The 21,854-nt window shown below is 34.6% G+C and overlaps 3 protein-coding genes across 4 annotated transcripts; 1 reads left to right on the top strand and 2 right to left on the bottom strand.

Annotated features, from left to right (window-relative positions):
• The first annotated feature begins 829 nt into the window (after positions 1–829).
• Positions 830–2,822, top strand: LOC107628854 (Papain family cysteine protease). Its single transcript, XM_016331469.3, has 4 exons — positions 830–1,342; positions 1,543–1,662; positions 1,957–2,203; positions 2,296–2,822. The coding sequence occupies exons 1-4, from the start codon at positions 830–832 to the stop codon at positions 2,571–2,573; spliced, it is 1,158 nt and encodes a 385-aa protein (XP_016186955.2). The 3' UTR covers positions 2,574–2,822.
• A 456-nt stretch (positions 2,823–3,278) lies between these two features.
• VHA-A2 (vacuolar proton ATPase A2) lies at positions 3,279–11,611 on the bottom strand. Of its 2 annotated transcripts, XM_016331468.3 has the most exons (18): positions 11,190–11,611; positions 10,565–10,609; positions 10,086–10,205; positions 9,887–9,994; positions 8,957–9,067; positions 8,675–8,848; positions 8,391–8,528; positions 7,607–7,714; positions 7,300–7,407; positions 7,032–7,180; positions 6,250–6,403; positions 5,441–5,601; positions 5,130–5,336; positions 4,745–4,928; positions 4,574–4,657; positions 4,293–4,486; positions 3,984–4,043; positions 3,279–3,859 (listed from the first exon to the last, which is right to left on the bottom strand). In XM_016331468.3, the coding sequence occupies exons 1-18, from the start codon at positions 11,340–11,342 to the stop codon at positions 3,655–3,657; spliced, it is 2,463 nt and encodes an 820-aa protein (XP_016186954.1). In that variant the 5' UTR covers positions 11,343–11,611; the 3' UTR covers positions 3,279–3,654. The 2 variants fall into 2 exon arrangements, with proteins under 2 accessions (XP_016186954.1, XP_088365467.1); XM_088509341.1 differs by having other exon boundaries at positions 4,293–4,657; positions 11,190–11,562.
• Positions 11,612–12,822: 1,211 nt separating this feature from the next.
• On the bottom strand, positions 12,823–18,408 carry MCM4 (Minichromosome maintenance (MCM2/3/5) family protein). The gene is made up of 19 exons (XM_021117980.2): positions 18,263–18,408; positions 17,720–18,171; positions 17,355–17,583; positions 17,128–17,256; positions 16,949–17,030; positions 16,365–16,497; positions 16,214–16,285; positions 15,990–16,112; positions 15,792–15,905; positions 15,494–15,706; positions 15,316–15,414; positions 14,997–15,157; positions 14,662–14,758; positions 14,407–14,568; positions 13,953–14,033; positions 13,782–13,860; positions 13,547–13,683; positions 13,395–13,445; positions 12,823–13,280 (listed from the first exon to the last, which is right to left on the bottom strand). Exons 1-19 carry the CDS (start codon positions 18,291–18,293, stop codon positions 13,206–13,208), a joined length of 2,520 nt encoding a protein of 839 aa, XP_020973639.2. The 5' UTR covers positions 18,294–18,408; the 3' UTR covers positions 12,823–13,205.
• Positions 18,409–21,854: the final 3,446 nt, after the last annotated feature.

Here is a 21,854-nt window from a genome sequence, read left to right on the forward strand (position 1 = left end):
GGATTCCATGTATAACCGGTTCGACGAGTAGTTCGATCCAATTAAATAACCGGATGACCGGATTTTCGATCGAACCAACCAGATCGAACCAGGTTTGATAACCATGCATTTTAATTAGTTCGGATACTAGGTTTCAAATTTACATCACCAGAGTGTGTGCCATCTGCCATGTAAGTTGTAAAAAACAAAAGACTATTAAAATATAATATAACCAAAGATACAGAGACTCAAATTCGAAATCTTTTAGATGAGTATAAAAAGATTATGTCATTTAAACTATAATTTATTGACATATTATATACTCAGTTAATTATCATGAAATATAAAATATATATTAAAAATAAATTAAACAAAATATATATATATATAATATATATAATAGCTAATTTGATAGTTTTTTTTATTTGTATAAATAAATAAAATATTAAATTAAAGTTTGTAAATAAAAAGATAGTGTGGCAGCTAATTTTCATGTGAGTTTTATCAAGTTAAGCATAGTTAATCGAATTTTTAACGATAATAAAAAGATATATAAAAAAAAAGGTCATGCAAAGCAGCAATGAAAACCGGGAAAGTTACAAGAAACAAACCAGTAAGCAACTACCATTCAAAGGAGGAGATTGGGCATACTATACGGAACACTGAATACCTTACCTCACTCCAAAGTTATCTATCGCTATCACCATTTCACTTTCAGTTTTTACTTTTTAGTGGGACAGAGATTCTTATCAGGTGCGACGCATCCCCACAGTAATCTAACATTCTTAACTCTTAACCTTCACGTTACCGTCACAAGCTTCGTATATATATATATAAACTCCAAATTCGCATGCATTGCTTCTTCACTTCCTCACACTTTATTTTCAGTATGGAACGAACAACACTCTTTCTCTTCTCTCTCTTCGCTCTCCTCTTTTTGTTTCTCTCTCCGATATCGTCGGAGGAGGACGGTGGTGCTGACGACGCCTTAATCCGCCAGGTGGTTGGTGACGGCGACGGCGACGGCGACGCGCATTTGTTGGGAGCGGAGCATCACTTCGCCGCCTTCAAGCGGAGATTCGGGAAGGTGTATTCTACGCTGGAGGAGCACGATTACAGGTTCGCGGTGTTCAAGGCTAACATGCACCGCGCGAGAAGACACCAGAGGATGGACCCCTCGGCGGTTCACGGCGTCACGCGGTTCTCTGACATGACGGAATCTGAGTTCAGGAAGAACGTTTTGGGGCTGAGAGGGGTTAGGTTGCCATCTGATGCAAACAAAGCTCCTATTCTGCCAACAGCAGATCTTCCCTCCGATTTTGATTGGAGAGATCATGGAGCTGTTACCCCTGTCAAAAATCAGGTTCCTTCTTTTCTGTTATTATCTTGTTTTGGACATTAAATTGGTTTCATTATATATTTAGATATTGATTTAGTTGTTAGATTGATGGTAAATTGGTAATATATTATGTAACATAGGATTGCTGTGAGAAAAAGTCTATACTTGATACCTTAGCTTGTATTGAAATGTTAATTGTTGTTGTTGTTGTTGTGGGGGTTTAGGGTTCTTGTGGATCGTGTTGGAGTTTCAGCGCAACTGGGGCACTGGAAGGTGCTCATTATCTAGCTACCGGGGAACTTGTTAGTCTCAGTGAACAGCAGCTAGTTGATTGCGATCATGAGGTTTGTGGTTTAAGACGCAATTCTTATCGTTACGTGGATACTAATTGGTTAATTTCTAAAGAGGTTTAACTTTTATGAATATCCACTTAAATGAATGGTTATGGTAGTTTAGGTAACATTTAGATTTAGCATATATTGATGATCACTTACAAAGTCATGAGATATTACAGAATAATATTTAAACGAATTGGATGCTTAGATTAGTAACCGATACCGAGTTTCATATATATTTTTTATCTACAGCAGCTTTTTATTGCATAGCTTGTCTAAACTTGGATATACTCCTCCGTGCAGTGCGACCCAGATCAACCAGGTTCTTGTGACAAAGGGTGCAATGGTGGATTGATGAACAGCGCTTTTGAATACATCCTTAAATCCGGTGGGATCATGAGAGAGGAAGACTATCCTTATAAGGGTAGTGATCGTGGAACCTGCAAATTCAACAAGACAAAGATAGCAGCATCAGTAGCAAACTTCAGTGTAGTTTCACTTGATGAAGACCAGATTGCTGCCAATCTTGTTAAAAATGGCCCTCTTGCAGGTGATTACTACTTTCTACTAGTTACAATTTTCTTGGAACAACTTTTGTTTGACCGTGGCTAACATGTTGCAACTCTATGCTGAAATATGCAGTGGCTATAAATGCTGTATTTATGCAGACATATATTGGAGGGGTTTCATGCCCATACATATGTTCAAAGAGGTTGGATCATGGGGTGTTACTGGTGGGATATGGCTCTGGAGGCTATTCTCTGATTCGGATGAAGGAGAAACCATATTGGATCATCAAGAATTCATGGGGAGAAAATTGGGGAGAAAATGGATACTACAAGATTTGCCGTGGACGGAATATCTGTGGGGTGGACTCCTTGGTTTCAACTGTGGCAGCTGTTCATACCACTGCTCATTAGGATGTTTAACCTTGTCATTTGTCTGTACATAAATCCTGGTCTTAATTTGCTGTTTCTTTGTTTCATCCTTAGGACACGCATCATTGCCCGCATTTTAAAGTGGGGCTAGAAGTGCTATTTAGTATTTACTTTTTAAGATGTGCAATCTGATAAACAGTTTCTGGGAAACTCTTTCATGAACAATTAATTGGATACTTATTTTCCTTTGTAATGACAAATTGCAAATTAACAACGGGGTTTTGTGCTTTACTTTGTGTGTGAATTATAAACAAAATGATCAAAATTGTTTTCTTCAATCAAATTCGGAACATTTTAAAGAGCAATCACTATCTAGTAGTTGCTCCATTTGCTCATTTTAGTTTAACAAATGAACTTATAAACTCGGATCTAAGTCTAACCAAGCGAACATAATACCTTGCGAACCATATATATTTTGTGAATAGATGAGTGATTTGAAAGTGAAGATCTTAGTCATTAACCCTGGCCACTCCCTTTGATTCAATTTTCTAAACACATTATAAAGCCCCTCTCATATTCAATGGTAGATCTATGTTAAAAGTAAAATGCAAATTATACATTTATAATGTTAATGATGATTGTATATTGACTGTACCATTGAGATTACTGCCCCGGGGATGTTTTACTGATTGTAAAGTTTACGAAGCTCGTTCATCACGCCAAGCAAAATGTTAAATACAAGTGCACTTGGGAACCCAACAGAAATAGATTCTTGATTCTAATAAATCATTTTCCACATGCTTCAAATAAGATGTCAACATAAGGCTACTTGTTTTGGGGACAAAAAAATGAAATAGACATCAATATGTCATGATAAAATTATTATTACAGCCACGCCTGCCTAGCTCATCAACGTTGCTCCCCCTAATGGGGACAATTTATTCCCCTCACTCACTGGCATAAATAAGATACGAAAAGGTGTTTGAATAAAAAAAGCTACCAGGATTTCCACCATATACAATGCCGCATTTACCAGTCACTGACTATTGTCACAGCAAATGAAAGAATCAATACAGGTCCAAAGCAATATTACTCCCACGTTCATATATATGATTTTAAAGCATCACTCCTCCTCTTCATCTAGCAATGCAAACGAGAAGGGGTGGAACTTGTATCCATCACCCTCATAGAATTTGTTTTGGAACTCCACCCAATGAAGCCTTAGAGCATGCAAAAAGGCACTCAGGGTTTCCATGACGAGTAATACTCCGACAGTAGCAAATACAAAGACAACGATGCCCACTATCAGGATAATCACATTATTGTACCTGTAACATCAGAGCGCAATTGCCAGTCATTGTTGGCATCAGTATCATCACTCCAAGTCTCCAACCCAAAGTAATCATCTCATTAGACACACCAATAAGAAATAAAAATTCATAAAGTACATACCCCCAAGCCAGAACTAGAACTTTCTCATAGAATACACTTGATAACTCTGAATGGGCAAGACTGGACACAAAGGAGGAAAACATTAGTTAATGCATCACTATAGTTTCATATACGTATATATAAATATATCTAAAGATGCATAAATAGTAAATGCATCATACAAAGTTCCAACCATATAGCTTGTAGAAGTGAGCATTATTAATAGAACAAAAGCCTAAGTTACTAGTCATAAAAACAGCTATATGTTATGCTAGAGCACATTGGGTAGTGTATGATTGTTAAGAGAAATCTTATATCATGGAGACATACCTAAGGGCCCATAGACGAAGGTAAGAAGCTGTGTTAGAGACTGCTCCAAGTACAAACTCTATGGTGTGTATAAGTTGATGCACAAAGACTTCACTGAACTCAAACTCTTCATGACCATGAGAATCATGATTTGACTCCACTTGCAAGCTCTCCTCTGTGGTTTGAAGTGCTGTATATGATTCATCCCCATGCCTCTGAAGTAACAAAACTATTCGAGTCAGAACAAAGGTAAAAGTTCGATATGTAAAAAGAGAAGAGGCCTTATTCAAAAATAAGCATACAGCTTGGTGTTGACTCTTCAAAATAAATGGTTTTGGGAGCAGCATCCAGGGCACAGCAACAAGAGCCAGAAGCAAAAGCGTCATCTGGCAGGAATGGAACAAAGAATATAAGTGTTGTTCATAGACAAAAACAGGGTTTTCAAGAGAACAAGGGTTTGGAAGCTAAACAACCTGCAAATATTTCTGACCAACAAAGAGTTGGTTTTCACCCAAATCATCTGCTGGACTCAGGAACATGTAGATCATTATATGGTATAAATCAGCCTGAGAACCAGTGCACCACTTCACAATAATAAGCAGGGAGAGATAGCCAAATAAAGCATTGAGAAATATCATCTGGGGAATAAATTGGAACCTGAGAGTAAAATGGTGAAATAACAAAATTATATTCACTTTAAATTAATGAGCAAGTTCATGAGATAGAAAGATATTTATTAATCTGATTGCATATGCAAAGAATTGTTGAATACTTTATGGGAATTATATGTTAAAGAATACCATACGACTAGTCGACTACCCAAAACAAATGTTCACGTTCAAATATATATTAACATACCAGACATTTACATTGTTCCGAAAGAATAGGGCATTGCAATAGCTCATAATAATTCCAAGATTCATTTGAGCGACCCCAAGAAGAATTGACATTTTCATTTTCAACGAGTTTAGGAATGGTAATTCACTTCTGGTACCATGCCATACAGGATCCACACCAAATGGGTAAGTGTGGCGCACTTTTACCAGGCCTGATGTGGTAGCATCACTGCATAAAGAATAGGGAAAAGATAAGAACATAAAAGACGGTGAGTAAATTCCTAAAAGAAAAATGCACAATGTTAAACATTGTGCACCAGAGATTTTAATTACCTGCAAGAAAGGTCATGGCATGCATAAGCAGAGGGACCAAAGAGTTCAAATGGGACAGAAAAGAACTCATTATAGATCAAACCAGTGTAGATTGAAAAGAGTGCCATCAACATAATAACATATCGACCTCCAAAAGTCATTTCGGTGATATCATCAAGCTTCTGTTTTTTGACCCAGACATTTCATGTGAGAATACTCATGAACAAATAAATTGAAATCTATTTATACTAATGGAACAAAAACAATGCACATCATCAAGCAAAGTTCATGGAAAATGGTAATGTCTGTCTGAAATGTTCTTAGTGTACATTAAATTTTAATGACTTTCCATCATCTATTAAACTGCAAAAATGAAATTGCTGAAAGTTGCTAATAAAGAAAAACTTTGCAACCAAAAGAACCAGCATTTGAATACACCTCGATTAGAGAGGGTGAGGCCTGCCTCCTCCACTAACAAGAATGTCAGCTCAATTTTTCAAAAAATAACTGGAATGATATTTAGACAAGCTAGATAGCCAAATGTTCATTAATGCCCTAGCAATACTAGCTCTGTACAATATGAACATAGATTACTAACAAGGCCAAAACATGTTTCTGCATTCACGATGGAGAAAATATGTTTAACCATGTATAGTAATGCCCTAGCAATACTAGCCCTGTACAATAAGCTCACCATGCATAGCATAAGACAGGTAATCAGACATTTTACATAACGATGGAGAAAATATGTTTAACTATTCTTTCAGAAAAATATGAATTTTTGTACCATTTTTTCAAAGGAAAAAGTTTCAGGTAAACTAAAAGACTACCTGGCTAGAAAGTTTCTTCTCCCTGATTATGAAATAAAGGGCTGCAAGTAGCAAACATATTCCATGACCCCAATCACCAAACATTACGGCAAAAAGAAATGGAAATGTAACTATAGTATACACAGTGGGATTCGCTTCCTGATACTTAGCAACCCTGCAATAGCACAAAATTCAATGTGCAAAGTACTGAGATATTGCAAAATCCACCAACTCTATTATTGTTTTTAACATTCAATATCAAGTTTGATCAGTTTGTTTTGAAACTATAGAACTTCAAAAATAAAATGTATTGAATTTTAACTTCTGCATTTGAACTGTTTAGATAATATCAACTTTAAACATTCACATTCTAATAATAAATCTAATCTGATCCAGGTGTCACTATGTCTATTAGAGTTAATAGACTGAGGCTTGCTACTCTTGACTATTTCAGTATTCTTCTGATGTATTTAATACAACCTAGTGCGTCAATGCTATAGTTTTCAGGAGAACTGCAGGACAAATACTGATTAGAAGAAGAAGAATATAAGTAACAGAATGAGGCTTGCTACTGAGAAGAAGAAAAAGGAAGTTTAAACTCATTCATGTATCATGACTTGCAACTATAAATGTCATTTTGTTTGTATATTGATACTCTACAGAATATGCATACTACAAACCTATGATGATCATGCAATAAATATGTTTCACTTATTTTTATATACTATCTATCCCTCCACGCTCACAGGGATAACCGAACTAATGGATAATAATGGGAAGCAAAAAATTAGAGTGATGCTCACCCATATGAATCAATGATTCCTTGAAATGAAGACGTAACCTTGTTTGTGCGAAAGTATGTAGGTGGCATCTCCCTAGTTTGCAAAACTTGGAAAATAGTACCAACTTGAGAGTTAGAATCAATTGCTGCCCGCTCTAATGCATCTTGAATCTGAAAAACCACACCAGCATATTCCATAAATCAATTTTAGTAACCCACTAACCCTAAAGAAAGTATTAACTCTGCGTAGACCAAATGAGATCCATGATGGAATCACAATAACAATTTACCTGCTTTGTTGCAAAAATAGGACTCCACCCTTCAGCCACAAGACATTTTTTCGTCACATCAAGGCTCAGCATGTTCAAGGTATGGTAAACAGATTTTTCCTTCCTCACCTTCATGAGTTGAGAAAAATATAATCAACAGAAAGTAATCAGTAACACCAATAGAAGAAAATACTTTTTGAATAATTGGAAGATGAACACTGGCACTCAACCAAATACTTATAAAGAAAGCTTTTCCAGACAGTTATAAAAATTCATTTTTATTATGTTGCATAACACAGAACATGGTTAAGTTCAATATTTAACATACCAAAAGGTTCCATTGCTCAAATTGGGCACCAATAGTCTGTAGCAAACTTCCCCGGTGCAGCGATCCAGCATCTATAGTAGTCTTCAATTCTGAAAGTCTTCCTGAAACCTGCAGGTAGGTTTGTTAAAACTTGTTCAGGCATAGAGCAAAGAAATTACAGCATAGCTAATAAGCTGTACAATCAGATGACTGGCTTCTGTATCATCGAAAAAAACTAGAAAACAGCTGAGCTAGAATAACGTCCATCTGCCGGCAACTGTATGGATTAATTTCATTCTTGACTAGGTTTTTCTCCTCCTTTTTTTAATTTGAATGAATAAGAATAGGGTCAGAGCAATGGACTATGGACACCTGGTTAACTGATCTGCTGACACACAAATTGAAAATTCCAAATAACATGCTTATGTTAAAGTTGTGGTTTATATCACCACCCAATGCAATTACAAGTAAAGCACTCAACATAAGCATGTTTCTGGAAGACACCTTTGCGGGAAAAATTCTCAACTATGTTACAGTAATTACACAGATACATACTTAAATACTGTGACTGATCCTTACAGAAAACATCTTGAACCAATCATTTTCTTGGATATTCAGGGGACACAACAAAGGCTACTGTTCACTACTACAAGAATATATTTTCATGTAATTTAAGCAACCAAAAACCAGCAGCAATCTGATGTCAAGGAATACTGCTAGATAACATCTCCCACTCCACCAATTAGGTAAAGACAGGCCAATCCAACCATTTCATAGCAACCAATTTAAATTCACAAAAGCAAACCTCTTTAATCATTTGAGCTTGTTTTCCAAGTTCCTCAGCAAAAGGGTAACGATCAGCACCAAAGGCATCACATATTTTCAGAATCTTGGCTTTTGCTTTTTCACCAGCATAGAAGACAACAAAAACATTTTTCTCAGTCTGCAGGTCAAAGTAGGTAAGTCACTATAAGATTATATTCCAATGAGCACAAAGCATATTTATGAACGATCCCTCAGCTATGAATAAAAAGGTAACATACACATAGTTTCATGGATTTTATGTAAAGAGAAAAACATAAGCAAGACCTTTTCTCCAGAAACAGGATCTATGACAGGATCCTCAACAACAGACTGCCTCAGAAACACATTGCCTCTAGTAGCACGAAATAAAATTCTCTCAAATGCCTGGGACTTCTCCCTGGGAACAAGGCCAGCTAAAAACCCCAACTTAACTGGCTTCCCTGAATCACCCAGCAATTCCTTTGCACAAAAAAAAAAAAGGAGGAGCAATAACCAATCCATTAGAAAAAGGTTATTGTTGACATTAAATGAGAAAATAAGTTATATAAGAGCAGGTGAGAAATCTACTTGGTCCTGCAACAAAGGTGTTTCCATGGATTCCCCACTCAACTGGTGTGATTCATATTCTCTCTGTTGCTCTATGGCACGGCTCTGAGCTGACTGGAAAAACTCACCAGCCTGAAAAGGGAAATAAATATTTACTGATTGACCTGGGATCAAGATTGATCATCTAAATATAAAGAATACAAGAAAAATGAGAAGCTAATGCATTTTTCATATCTGGAAATAAGCAAATATATGTAACATCAAACAGCCCAGCAATCAGAAAAGTATTAACAATGTTTATTGATCAAAATGAGATTTGAAATCGCTTCAATCAATACATACAAATGCAGACTGTACCACATCAAATTATAATTATTTTGCAGATATTAATATTTTTCTATTTAACCTGCAGAAGCAAAAGCCTTGAAACATTATCAATTGTTTTTCCTTCCATCAAGCATATCCTACATTCATAATACTACACAGCAACTGCTTATATGTTATCTTCAGTAAATCAATTGAACAAAATGTTAAAATACTACACAGCAAATATTTTATTTTGCTCAACTTTAACACGGATCAGCTTTCTCGTTAAATGCTCTCTCTGCCGCAATTTTGATTATAAGCTTTTCAAAAAACAAGAATTAGACAATCCAAACATGTTCGATAGGTAAATCTGAAACTTTCATATATTCTAGTTTAACATTGATTTAAGATACTGATCCAATGCTATACTTTCATTTTCCCAAAAAATTAAGGAACCAAATAATTTACTTCAGTTATTTTCACTAACTATGCATCTTGAAAGAGTATATAATGGTTGTTACAGGCCATTAAAATGCACAAGCAGGCTATATGTATGAGGAAGAAGATAACTAACATAGTTCCTTAGATTATGCAATGTGAATGTAAGACACAAAATAGTCCACTTAAGAAGAAACAAAAAGGCACCTTCTGCAGCACGAGCTTATACTCCACAAGTTCATTGTAAGTGCGTTGCAACTTTTCACCATTTGCATTCATCTCAGTTAACTCGACTTCAATGTCTGTAAGTTTGACCTATTACAAGACATGGCAAGTGTTAACTTATTAAAAAATAAAAAATATAGAAAGGGGAAAACAACTTTGTAAACAAAACATATTCACGTACATCAAGATCATCAATGTTCAGATCAACATGTCCTAAGGAATTTTTTGGAGAAACACCAGCCTTCAACATTTGCTCCTTGAAGAAACGCAACTTACGAGCCATCTCTCCACATCTTTTTATCTTGATAAGCACAAATAGTTATCCCGACAAATCCCAAAACATATAATCAATACTTCGATCCTTTGCTTGATAATCAAAACAATACGATAAAACTTTCAACATAAAGTCACAGCAGTATTTAATGAATGGTTGGCTTGGGTCACGTGATTGCTAATTCATGTCCAAAGGGTTTTGTAGAGAAGCCAAATGGCAATGGAGAGAATGCCAGTTCAATAGGCCATAATTAACGACATCTTTTTAAACAACTATTGGGATTAACAATTTCTCCTTTATTATTTTTTTTCTTTTTTCATCAACATTCACTACAAACAAAGCGTTTTCAAGAAGCAGTGGCTTAAGAAAGCAGCAAACAAACACACCTGAGTCGCATAAGTCCGCTGAAAAGGGCTCTTCTCTGCATTGAGCTGAAAGAAAAGATTCAAAAGAACTCATTATGCTTCAATTTAGAGAAACTTAAAAACACGATTATTTAATTCACTGCTATCTACGATAGCAAATTTTACCCTAACTATTCTGCACAATCCTTTCAACTTGATCACACAGACACACACAAAAACTGTTCAACCTTTATGTAAAAACTATGATCGATACCTACATTCCAGTTGCTAACGAATTCTGAAGTAAAAAATTTTATTCACAAAGACTATGTTCGCCACTTAATTAGCTATAATTAAAGAAGCCTAGCAGGATACTGAAATCCAGTAATCTACCGAGTCTCACGAAAACGACAGAATAAGTTAAAAAGAATCAAGTGAGAGATAAGCGAATTGAGCACGATGAGAGTGAAGCAGAAGTCATTCTCAAACAGGAACTACAGCTTCCTCAGATCAACAAGCACACGCAAATCATCTTTCAAATAACAATCGAAAACGAAGGAAAGTAAAGAAAAACCTAATTATCAAAAGCTAGTAAACGAAACGGCGATCAAAGAGAGAATTGAAGTGAGAAGGGTTTATGAAAGAGAGAGAGAGAGAGAGTACGGACATCTTTGAACTGAAGGAGGCCAAGGTCGCCGAGGTAGGAGACAGTGCGATGAGCGGATTCGATGGGAATGATGAGCTGAACAAGCTGCATCGGCTCCGAGCGGAACAGATCCATCGGAGGGCAACAACCACCGCCACTCGCCACCTCTCCCATTCTTCACCCTGCGACTGCGAAGCTTCAAGAAAAACCGATCTCAGTCACGCAATTATTGTTGTGACCCTCTCAGGACTCAGAGAGAGATTTTCACCTTCTTTCTACCTCTAACCCCTTCTCTCTCTATAATCAGCTAAGCTTCTTCCTACACGTTCCTTTCCTGGTTAAAACTTGTGATTGATTGATTGTGTAATTTTCTCCCCTTTTTTTAAAAAAAAAAAAAATAATATTTGTGTTAAACTGGTACCAACAAAATTGTATAAATAAGTACGTAAAAAAAAGTGTATGCTAATAATTGATATTAAAAGGTTGTGTCTATAACATCAATGAACTAACATTAAATTATCACTTTTTTTTTTTTTAACCAAAGATAAGAGACTCAAACCGCAACCTCTTAATTGAGTATAGAGAGACTATGTCATTTGAGCTATTACTCATTGACAACATTAAATTATCACTTAATCAATTTGATTGTATTAAAATAATCAAAATCTTCAGTAACACTAAAAATAAACTAATAATGTATTTTTATGGTGTTGCAAGATTTTTATTATAAATATGAATTTAGTTAATTGTATTATTTATTAAATTATTGAATGTGAATTTAGTATCATTATATGTTTCCATATAGGTAGTTGATTTCTAATATTTATATAGCATGATTGTATTTTTTTTTTATATGAAATAGAGTATGTATGTTTTACTATTTTTATAAATCATAGATTTTAAAAATTTTGAACTAAATATAAAGGTTTATTCGAAAATAAACAATTGTAATTGAGTTATATCAAAATTTTTGTTAAAAATCTATCGACCAATATCAATAAATTAGGTATGACTTAATTATAAATGTTCTTGTCACCAAAAAAAATTATAAATGTTCTTAAAAATAAAAAATAAAAGATGAATTTTTAAAGAAAAATTAGGGACCAACATAATAATTTTACCTATAAAAAGAATTAAAAATATAATTTTGAAAGGAGATGGAAATTAACTTTTAAAATTCGCTCATCACATGAAATACATCACAATCCAGAGCCCTGTTCATGGCACATGTCTACCATCTAAACCGCTGAATTTTTAATTAAACTCTCAAGTCTCGTCCATGCAATCAAAACAGATTTTAAGTATTTCGATTTTCGAATATCAGAGGGTCATGTTGTAACATCCACATCCAGACAACAAATTCGTTAAACCTAGCCAAATTAAACAACTGCTAAGGTAAAAAGCAGCTAAATTCATTTTGGTTTGGTTGACACATGAGCCACTAATTAATAGTCAATTGGGCTTTAATAAGAGAAATATTGCTGTTGCGAAACACTAACGATGGGACCAAAAATTTCTGCGGCTGTCACGGACAACGAAACTGCCTAGGCATTCGCAGTGAGACATTATGAAGTACGAGTATCCATTTGCTATCATTGGAACAACCAAACAACAAAACTCCAAGTAGACATTATGAAGTATGCAGGTCCTCTAATTCTACAAAAACACTGAAATAATGATATTCTTAGCACCAGAGCCATTAATTTTAGGTCTGTATCGGACTCACCATTCCACTTACAAGAAACTAATTTTACTCAAGTTATATTAGGCCCAAAAAAAAAACCAGAATGAAATGATTGAAATCCACTAAATACATTTACAGGGTACCAAATAACTAATTAACCGCCTATATAAATAACATCTACCACAGGTGCATGCATGGATAAACATAAAATGAAAAATACTACCAAAAAAAGTGGTTACAATTAATGCAAGATAGTGTGGACTGTGGACAATGTGCTTGTGACGACCAAGGTGAACACGTCAACCAGTAGGCCCCCTTAAATATCAAGAAAGGGACCACCGATACTTCTACCTTCATGATCTTTTAACGCTTTCACCATGCATGGTAACGAATCCTTCACTGGCGAGAGTAGCAACTGCATTCTTTAGCTGCATTATCAAGGATTATTAGACCCTATTAGTTCACTTATCGCTAGAGTCTAGAGATAGAACAAGCATAAACACATTTATTTTCTGAAGGGCAGGGGGGAAGGGCACACTTACATCAGTAAGTTGAACTTCACTGCCAGTGCTCTGTTTTAACTCTTCCAATAGCTGTAGGATATTTGAACTCATAAGAGCGACGTTGCAGAATTGAGACTAATTATATTTATTCTATATACATATGTCCATAGGCTAAGCAAAAGCAAGCATACCTCCAATAATCGCATGGATGGTCCCCCAATTTGCATCTTCTCCATGATTATGTTGCGGGTTGCTTGTACCATAGCTTCTCGTCTCATCCTTTCACTTGCCGAAACTCCAGTAGTAATAAGATCCATGTCGATAGTTCCTGGAAGGATAAAAGGCATGGCTAGTAAACACATTTGATCTTATTTTATTCTGGGTGGAATTTAGAAGAATCAGGCTTGTCAACGAAGCACAAAATACCAGTAGCGTGATCCGTTGCAGACTGCTGCATTGCAACTTCAAGAAGCCGAAATGCCTCCATTACATCACGCTTTTCAACCTGTATGCATTAGATTATTTAATTATTCGGTATAATTATTCCACCACATCATGAAGAAAGAAAGAAAATAAGAAACAGCAAGGTTAACTAACCCATTCTGCGAAGCGAATCCGGGCCAATGCTTCACTAAGGCGTATCAGACTCTCAAGCTGTCTTGGCGTTGCTGTTATCACCTGTTTAATTGATTGAGAAAACACCATACACAACAGAGAAACATGTAAAGAAATCAGCATCATTCCCTTGACTCTGCAATTGCAGCATACGTGGTGATTGGGAAATTTGCAGGGTATGAACAGTAAATATCAAATTACAGCAAATAAATAAATAGGCTAATTCTATGGTGCCTATCATTTGGTACTTAAATTTTGCCTAACTTGTCTTTTATAGCAAATTTTAAATATTTAAAAATTTTATTCATTTTTATACTTTTAAAATAAATATTAACTATTTTACTTTTGGCAATGGGTCACCAAAATTTTAGGCACAGCATACACCTAAATAAATATACTGAGAATGGAATCATATGAAAGAAGTGTGGGATTTCACCTTTTTGCTACTTCCAGGAAAGTTTCCTCTTCTTCTTATATCCACATAACCTCTAGTCAATTCTTCGGCAACTTCATCAGACAGCTGGGGGTGTATGTGCTTTCGGGCATAGCTCACATAATCAGTCAAGGTAGATATGTCCATCACATCTTGCTCCATGCTCTGTAAGAACAGAGACAGAACATTACAATTAAATAAAATCTCAGAAGTTTGGATCTTAGCCTTGAGCAAGATGATTGCAGGAATCTACTAGACCTCGGGATTCTCGAAGTGTAAGGAAACAATATGTTTGGCAAGTCGCCGGTCAGTCTGTTCATCAGCCTTGTCAAGAATTAAGTAAATTAAATCGAACCTGAAAAAATACATACCAACTCAATATAGCAACCACTCACACTGAATTGGCAGCAACTTATAAACAATTCAATAACATGATTGTTACACCTTTTGTCTTATTTTACATCATCACAAAGAATAGAAGCAACGCTAGAGTACTACACGGCTAATACTGTTAAGTTCCGCAGGTATCAAGAATTGCATAAACATGCTGCCAGGCCCATAATCTAGTTTACACGGCATGTGTAAAATCTAACCTGGACAAAAGAGTGGGAGGCAGGTGTATGTTGTCAATGACAGACAAGCGAGGATTATATCGTGACCCACTTGGATTTGCACAAGCCAACACGGAAGTCCTAGCATTGAGAGAAGCAATAATACCAGCCTTCGCTATAGAAACAGTTTGCTGTTCCATCACCTGGAGAGAAACAGATGTAATCGTCGTTTATAATTACAAGTACAGAGATGATGGTCTAGCAGGAACAGTGATACTATTTGCTCTCTTGCCGTACAGTGGAAAGAACAGAGTCATCACTAATACATAGTTAGCAAATGTATAGACAGAATGTAATCAACCTCATGTAACATGCTCCTTGCATTGTCAGACATTTTGTCAAATTCATCTATACAGCAAATACCTCGGTCACTCAAAACTAGGGCACCACTTTCAAGAACCTGAAGAATAAACAGAAATTACGTTCCAGTAATTTTAATGTACTTAAAATAGAAAAGATGATGCATTCATGACCCTTACAGTTTCCCCTGTTTCAGGGTCCTTGGTCACGTAAGCAGTCAATCCAACTGCAGAACTCCCCCTTCCACTAGTGTAAATGCCACGAGGAGATAGTTTGTGAATGTATTGAAGAAGCTGAGACTTGCTAGTACCAGGATCACCAACAAGAAGAATATTGATATCACCACGGAAGCTAGCACCAGATGCCAACTTCAAAGCATTGCCACCAAAAAGCTGTAACGAAATATAGAGTTATAGACTAGTATCCCCCCAAAAAACCAAACAATCAATATAATTTATTGCTAGAAAGATATCTAACCTGACAAAGAAGACCTTTTTTCACATCGTCTAGTTCCCAGATATTTGGTGCCAATGATTTTGTCAATCTTTCATATATATCTGGCTGTTTTGAGAGCTCTTTCAGTTGACCCACCTGTGACTCCAACAAGCATGCATATTAGCAATTAGACAAAGTAATCAGTCCATGGTTTCTGTACTAAATAGGTTAAAACTGTACCCTTTCTTCATCAAAGTGAACCTCTTCTGGATTTCTGCCCTCGCTATTGTCAATGTCCATAGCATCGTCTACCAGCATCCTTGACTTATCAGTCTTCTTTATGTGAAGACAATCAATATACGTCTACAACATTAAGGGAGCATAGCAAAAGTATGAATTAGAACAGACCAAAATATAAGGGTAGAGCACCAAGGAGAGTTAAGAAATGAGAGTGTAATGCATACCTTGAACAATGATTTCACAGTTCGCTGAGTTGATCCAATTCTGACACTCATAGCTCTATATATACCAGTCACCTAATGAATAAGAAAACATCTTATGATTAAACAACATATCAACACTTTACTTGTCAAGTATATTATACCATGGTCTCACCTCAACTCTATCTCCAGGCTTTCCAGCATCTACCAGCTTGTCATGCATTAGCAAGCTGACTGTGTGAGGAGTTCCACCTTCAGGTATCTCATCAGGTGTCTCCTGGAGCCTCACAATTTGCTTATCAGTAAACCTGATTTTAGAACAAGTAACTGTTAATTGCAGTTTCATGATTACAGGGATCTATAATTTAAGTTCACAATTGGCATGCAGAAGAGCTAGACAATCCTCTTTATAAGAATAGCTTCAGAGGCTCCATAAGCTAAAGGCTCAGAAATATGGGACAAACTTTAGCTCACTGGAGAACAACAACCAATTCAGAAGTTTAACTCATGAGGTTGTGACCAGTTATTTGACTACCTTTTACTTTGCCAAAATTTTCAGTTCTACCACTGATACTGTACTAAAGAAGATACCAAAAGGAACTGAGCAGTTTTCAAACATAAGATATCAATAAAATAAAAAAGATATAATGAAAGAGAGAAAGGTTGCTACACATTCGAGAAGATTTACCCCAATAGTCCAATCCCAAATAACCAACTTACGGTCACTTCCTTTCAAAAGTAAGGAGTAGGTTGCATTACCTGCATCGGTTGTGAAGCAGTGTCATGGAGTTCCTGGATTGACACTCTTCTCTCAAGCATATAGTTGGCTCGGTTATACGTCCTAAAAATCCCAACAGTCAACAAAACAGTACAATTGCAAAATCGACACTGGTGACTCCCCAACAGGTATTAAGCATAAAACTTCTCATGGAACTTACCTCTCTCTACAGCAACAGGGTCGGTGCAGTTCCCACACACAAGACACCTAAATATAGCTTCCCTAATTTCCGGTATGATTGAGCTACACCGTATAATCATACCCTTTATTGACACCATCCTCTCAATATCTAGAAAGGGGGGGGGGGACAAAGAACATATATCAGTAAAATTCCTTAATCTGACACGGATTTTTCAGTAGCAATGAGCAAAGACATTCAAAACTCACCAGTAGGATTCAAATTCCTCATTGTAGTGGAGGATTTGAGATTGAAAATCCGAGTCTGAATGTGCTTCTCGAACATAGGCTTAATCCTGCTAACCATATTCATAAGAACCAAGTCAAAGATCGCAAGAACCTCGAGAGGGTACCTAACCATCTTGGTGTACAAATCAGGGTCATGTTCGAACACATCATGCGCATCAACATCAAGGGAATCTCCCTCCACTTCAATCACCTGTATATCAGAAATGAGGAATCGAAGAACAGCAGTTAATAATAGTAACTAACTTACTAACCGGATAAATAACCGTTAAGTACTGAATTAACAATTCTAAGTTTTCTAACAAATAAATTTGGTAGTTGTAACAAACCTGTTTGATGAGCTTCTCGTACTTCCCATCGGTATGCAAGTGCTGCAACATGTCATCATCATTCTGTGACGAAGAAGCTTCTCGAAAGTCCCTCAGGAATCTCTGAATCGCGTCGTTAACGTCCTCAACGCTGATGTTCGTGCCCCAAACGAAGGTAGGCCTGGCGTCATCCATGTCGAAGCCATCACCGCCTTCAGAAGACGCCGGTATGTCATCGGTGGAGGTCGGAGTAACCGGAGGACGGCCGGCGCCTCCGGATCTCTGCCGGGAACGAGACGGAGTAGGAGTGGCATCAGCAGCGGCGGCAAATCGAGAACGATGCGCTGGCGGAGTATCGAAGGCAGACGGCGTGGAAGAGCGGCCACGGCGACGATTGCGGCGAGCAGCATCACCGGGGGAGGAGAAGGTGTTGCCGATTGGGCTTGAAGGGGAATCGTCGGGGGATGAAGGACCTAAAACCAAAAAGGTTTAAATTAAAAAATGGAAATTAAAAACAAAAAAAGATTACGAAATGGAAAGAAGAAGAAGGAAAGAGATGCGTACCGTTGTTGATGGGAGAAGAATCGGAGGCCATGGCTTTTGTGGGAAACTTGTGAAATGCGAACACAAAAGAAAGTGAGTGAGTGAGTGAGGGAGTGTGGGTGGAGTTGATTTGTGACTTGGTTAGGGGTTGAGAGTTGCTAGATTTGGCGGGTGAATGAGTAACGTTTTCCCGCCAGATATTTGTGGGCTTTATTGGGCCTGTTCAATTCTATCTTTGTTTCGATTTGGGCTTTTTGGATATGCTGATAAAGTGATGGAGGTCATAGGACGGCCCATTTAAATAAGAAATATTCTATACCAAAAAACAAAAGAGAAATTGTTATAGACCAAAAAGTGTAGTATAGGAAATGGTACGTTGGTATCCTGTGGGCCCCTAAATGAGTACCAAAAACAAAAATTATAAATATAAAAAAATTTACTATTAACAAATATTTAAAACTATTTATAAAAAGACACAAAAAATTATTTATAAAAAAATGAAACTAACGTAACATTATAATCTTATCAACGAACAAAACTACTCAAACTTAAATTTTCATTGATTGCTTTAAAAATTACCTAACTTTAGTTTATGGTACATTTTTCAATTTTTTTCAAAAACTCATCGTTCCTTTTAAGTGACACAAAATTAAAGTAATGTTCAACGATTTTTTAAAACACTTTAGTTTCGGCTTTAAGCTTCTTTCTGATGATAATGACATTTAACATGATATTATATTTGTTGTGATTAGATTAGAAGCATCTAGTGGACGGTTAATTACATTAAGTAAAGCATCAAAGTATAGTTTACTTGCTATATGCTACTTTAATTCGAACACAATATATTATAGAGACAAGGAAGAATCCAATAATCAATAAGACTACACATATATAATTGAGGGCGTTTGAAGTGTAGCTAACTTAAATCATATAAATCATATTTATCTATTTATCTATAACAATATATAATACCAATACATAGAATTATGTTGTCTAAATTTATGTTTTAATATTATTCTTAATAATAAAAGCTTTTTGGTATATCTGTCGGTTATTTTAAATATAAAAAGACTTTTATCATTAACAATTTATCTTCTCCTATCTCATTTTCATTTATATTTTTACTAACAATTACAGAAATACATAACCTCTTCAATTCTTTAATACAACAATCTACTTTTTTAAATTATTTTTCACCCTTTTTTTTAATTTTTTTTATTTCTTTTCTCAATTCTGGATGCGCTCCTCTCTATAAAATTATTATTTAGATAAATTCTGACTAATGAATTTTAAATAAAGTAAATTTTGACTATTTTCTTTTACCTCCCTATCATTATAGTTAAGATAAAATGTTAAATTCATTGCATGCTTATGGTAGTAACGTCCACCACATTTATTTAATCATAAATTACAGAAAATAGAATTATAACATGGCTAGAATTAGCAAGTTACATATAAATTATAAAGCCCTTTGTGGGAGAGAATCCACTATTAGTTTGGTAAGTTGTTGTTCCATATCAATCAAGTTTATATAAAGGTTTAGAGTATCAATGAATTCCTTATAGCTAGTGTGAGTGTGTACTGCTTCTTTTCCATAAAAGTTTGTAGCGCACTGGGTTCACAGTATCTACCACTTTGTTATAAGTGTAAAAGCTAACTCCAAAAATAAATTGCACAAGATGCCTCCTAATGCCCTTTCATATTATCTTTTTTGTACAACATTCATATAAAAAAATGAACCCAAGTAAATAAATAAATAAAAACGCATCATGTTGTATATTTATTAGGGTTTCATTGTATGTGATGCATGTGATTAACCTTAAAGACTAAAGTCCTTAATTCCTTCGTCTATGTAATCTGTTTGGCTATAATCTAGATGCTAATAAAAGTAATAATATAACATACGCTATGGGTGTTCAACTGTTCATCATCCACCCCCCCCCCTTTTTTCTTTTTGTCTTTAATTAGATTTTTTTTAATAAAAAAGAAAAAACAATGACATACAATACTGATCTCATAAATCATTTTACGAGGGCTCAAGGAAAAAATAAAAAATAAGTAAAAGATATTTAAAAAAAAATCACTACAACAATATATAGACTATTTTTAAGGATTATTATGTGTCAAAAAAAATTAAAATTCGTCAAAAAAATAAATTTTGACACTATTTTAACTATGAAAATATGTTAATAAAAGTTCTGTCAAAAATAATATTTTTAACATATAAGTAATTGTAAAAAAAGTTTAAATCTTATTTTGATAAATATTGGCCATAAAAAATAATTTGTTAAAAAATTTTGAAAATATATTTTTTGTGATATTTATTAACTGTCAAAAATACTATTTATTTTGACACTTATTGACCATAAAAAATTCTCAAACAAAAAGTTTTTAACAAAGAATGAGATGAGGTCTTAAAACTGAGAATAAATTGAGATTTTGAAGATGAAGAATGAGTAGTATGATTCCAAACTAAGAGCAGTGTGATGCCAAAATTGACGGAGCTCAACGAAAAAAAGGAATAATGAAGTATGTTGAAAATAAATGAGTGTCAAAATTGAGAAATAATTTTCTACAATCAAATTATAAATAAAAAAACATAGAAAATTTGACATTTGTGATATTTGTCAAAAATATATATTAATTTTTACACTTAACTATAACTGTTAAAAAAAATCATGTTAAAATATCTCTCTTTTTTTGTAACGAATAATGCTATACTACCAATAAAATTTTTCATTTTTACCAATGTTTAACCAAAAATATTTTTAAATTAAATTTTAAAGTATAAATCTTAATAGTATAAAAATAAAATATTAATCTAAAATATTAGTTAATATTAATAAAATAGTGTTAGTCCCCAAATATTTTTCTCTTCAAAACAATGTGCACACAGCCACACACGGCTACTCATTATTATTTACTTCTGTCTTAAGGACAAAAAAAGAAAATATTATTGTAGTGATGGTAATAGTCTTAGAGAAAAACTACTTAAATTCTACTTTAAAAAATGCCAAGAGAATATATAAGTATGGTAAAAACAAATAGCCTCTTCGTTTGATAATAGGGAAGGAAATTACCTTATGGAAAAAAATATAATCGTATTATATGTATATTAAAAATTATTTATTTTATAAAAGATAAATACTAGGAATTATCGAAATTTATTAATTTTTATCATTATTTAATCATTAACTTAATTTTTTTAGTATTATTTTTTTAATTTAATAATCTAACAACATATTTTATCTCATACTTTTAAATATCAATAATTAATTAATAATTAAAAATAATAAATTTTAATAGTCTTTAACATTTTTTTTATAAAACATATATTAAAATATAAAAATATATATATTAAAAATATATAAAATAATATATATAAACATACATAAATATATAATAACTAATTTGATGGTTAAATTATTTTATACATAATACTTTTTTTTTATACACAATACTACTGTTGAAAATAATATATTATGGTATGATTTTGTGCTTAATTGAAAAAATACATAAGCTGCTTGTGGAGACATACATATGGAGTATTTCGTGATCAGTGAATGTATCTCTACCATCATTTGAAATTAAACAAGCAAAAGTGCATCCTTTT

Source organism: Arachis ipaensis, chromosome B3 (genome assembly GCF_059453495.1).
Source record: "Arachis ipaensis isolate K30076 ecotype BB chromosome B3, ASM5945349v1, whole genome shotgun sequence".
NCBI lineage: Eukaryota > Viridiplantae > Streptophyta > Magnoliopsida > Fabales > Fabaceae > Arachis > Arachis ipaensis.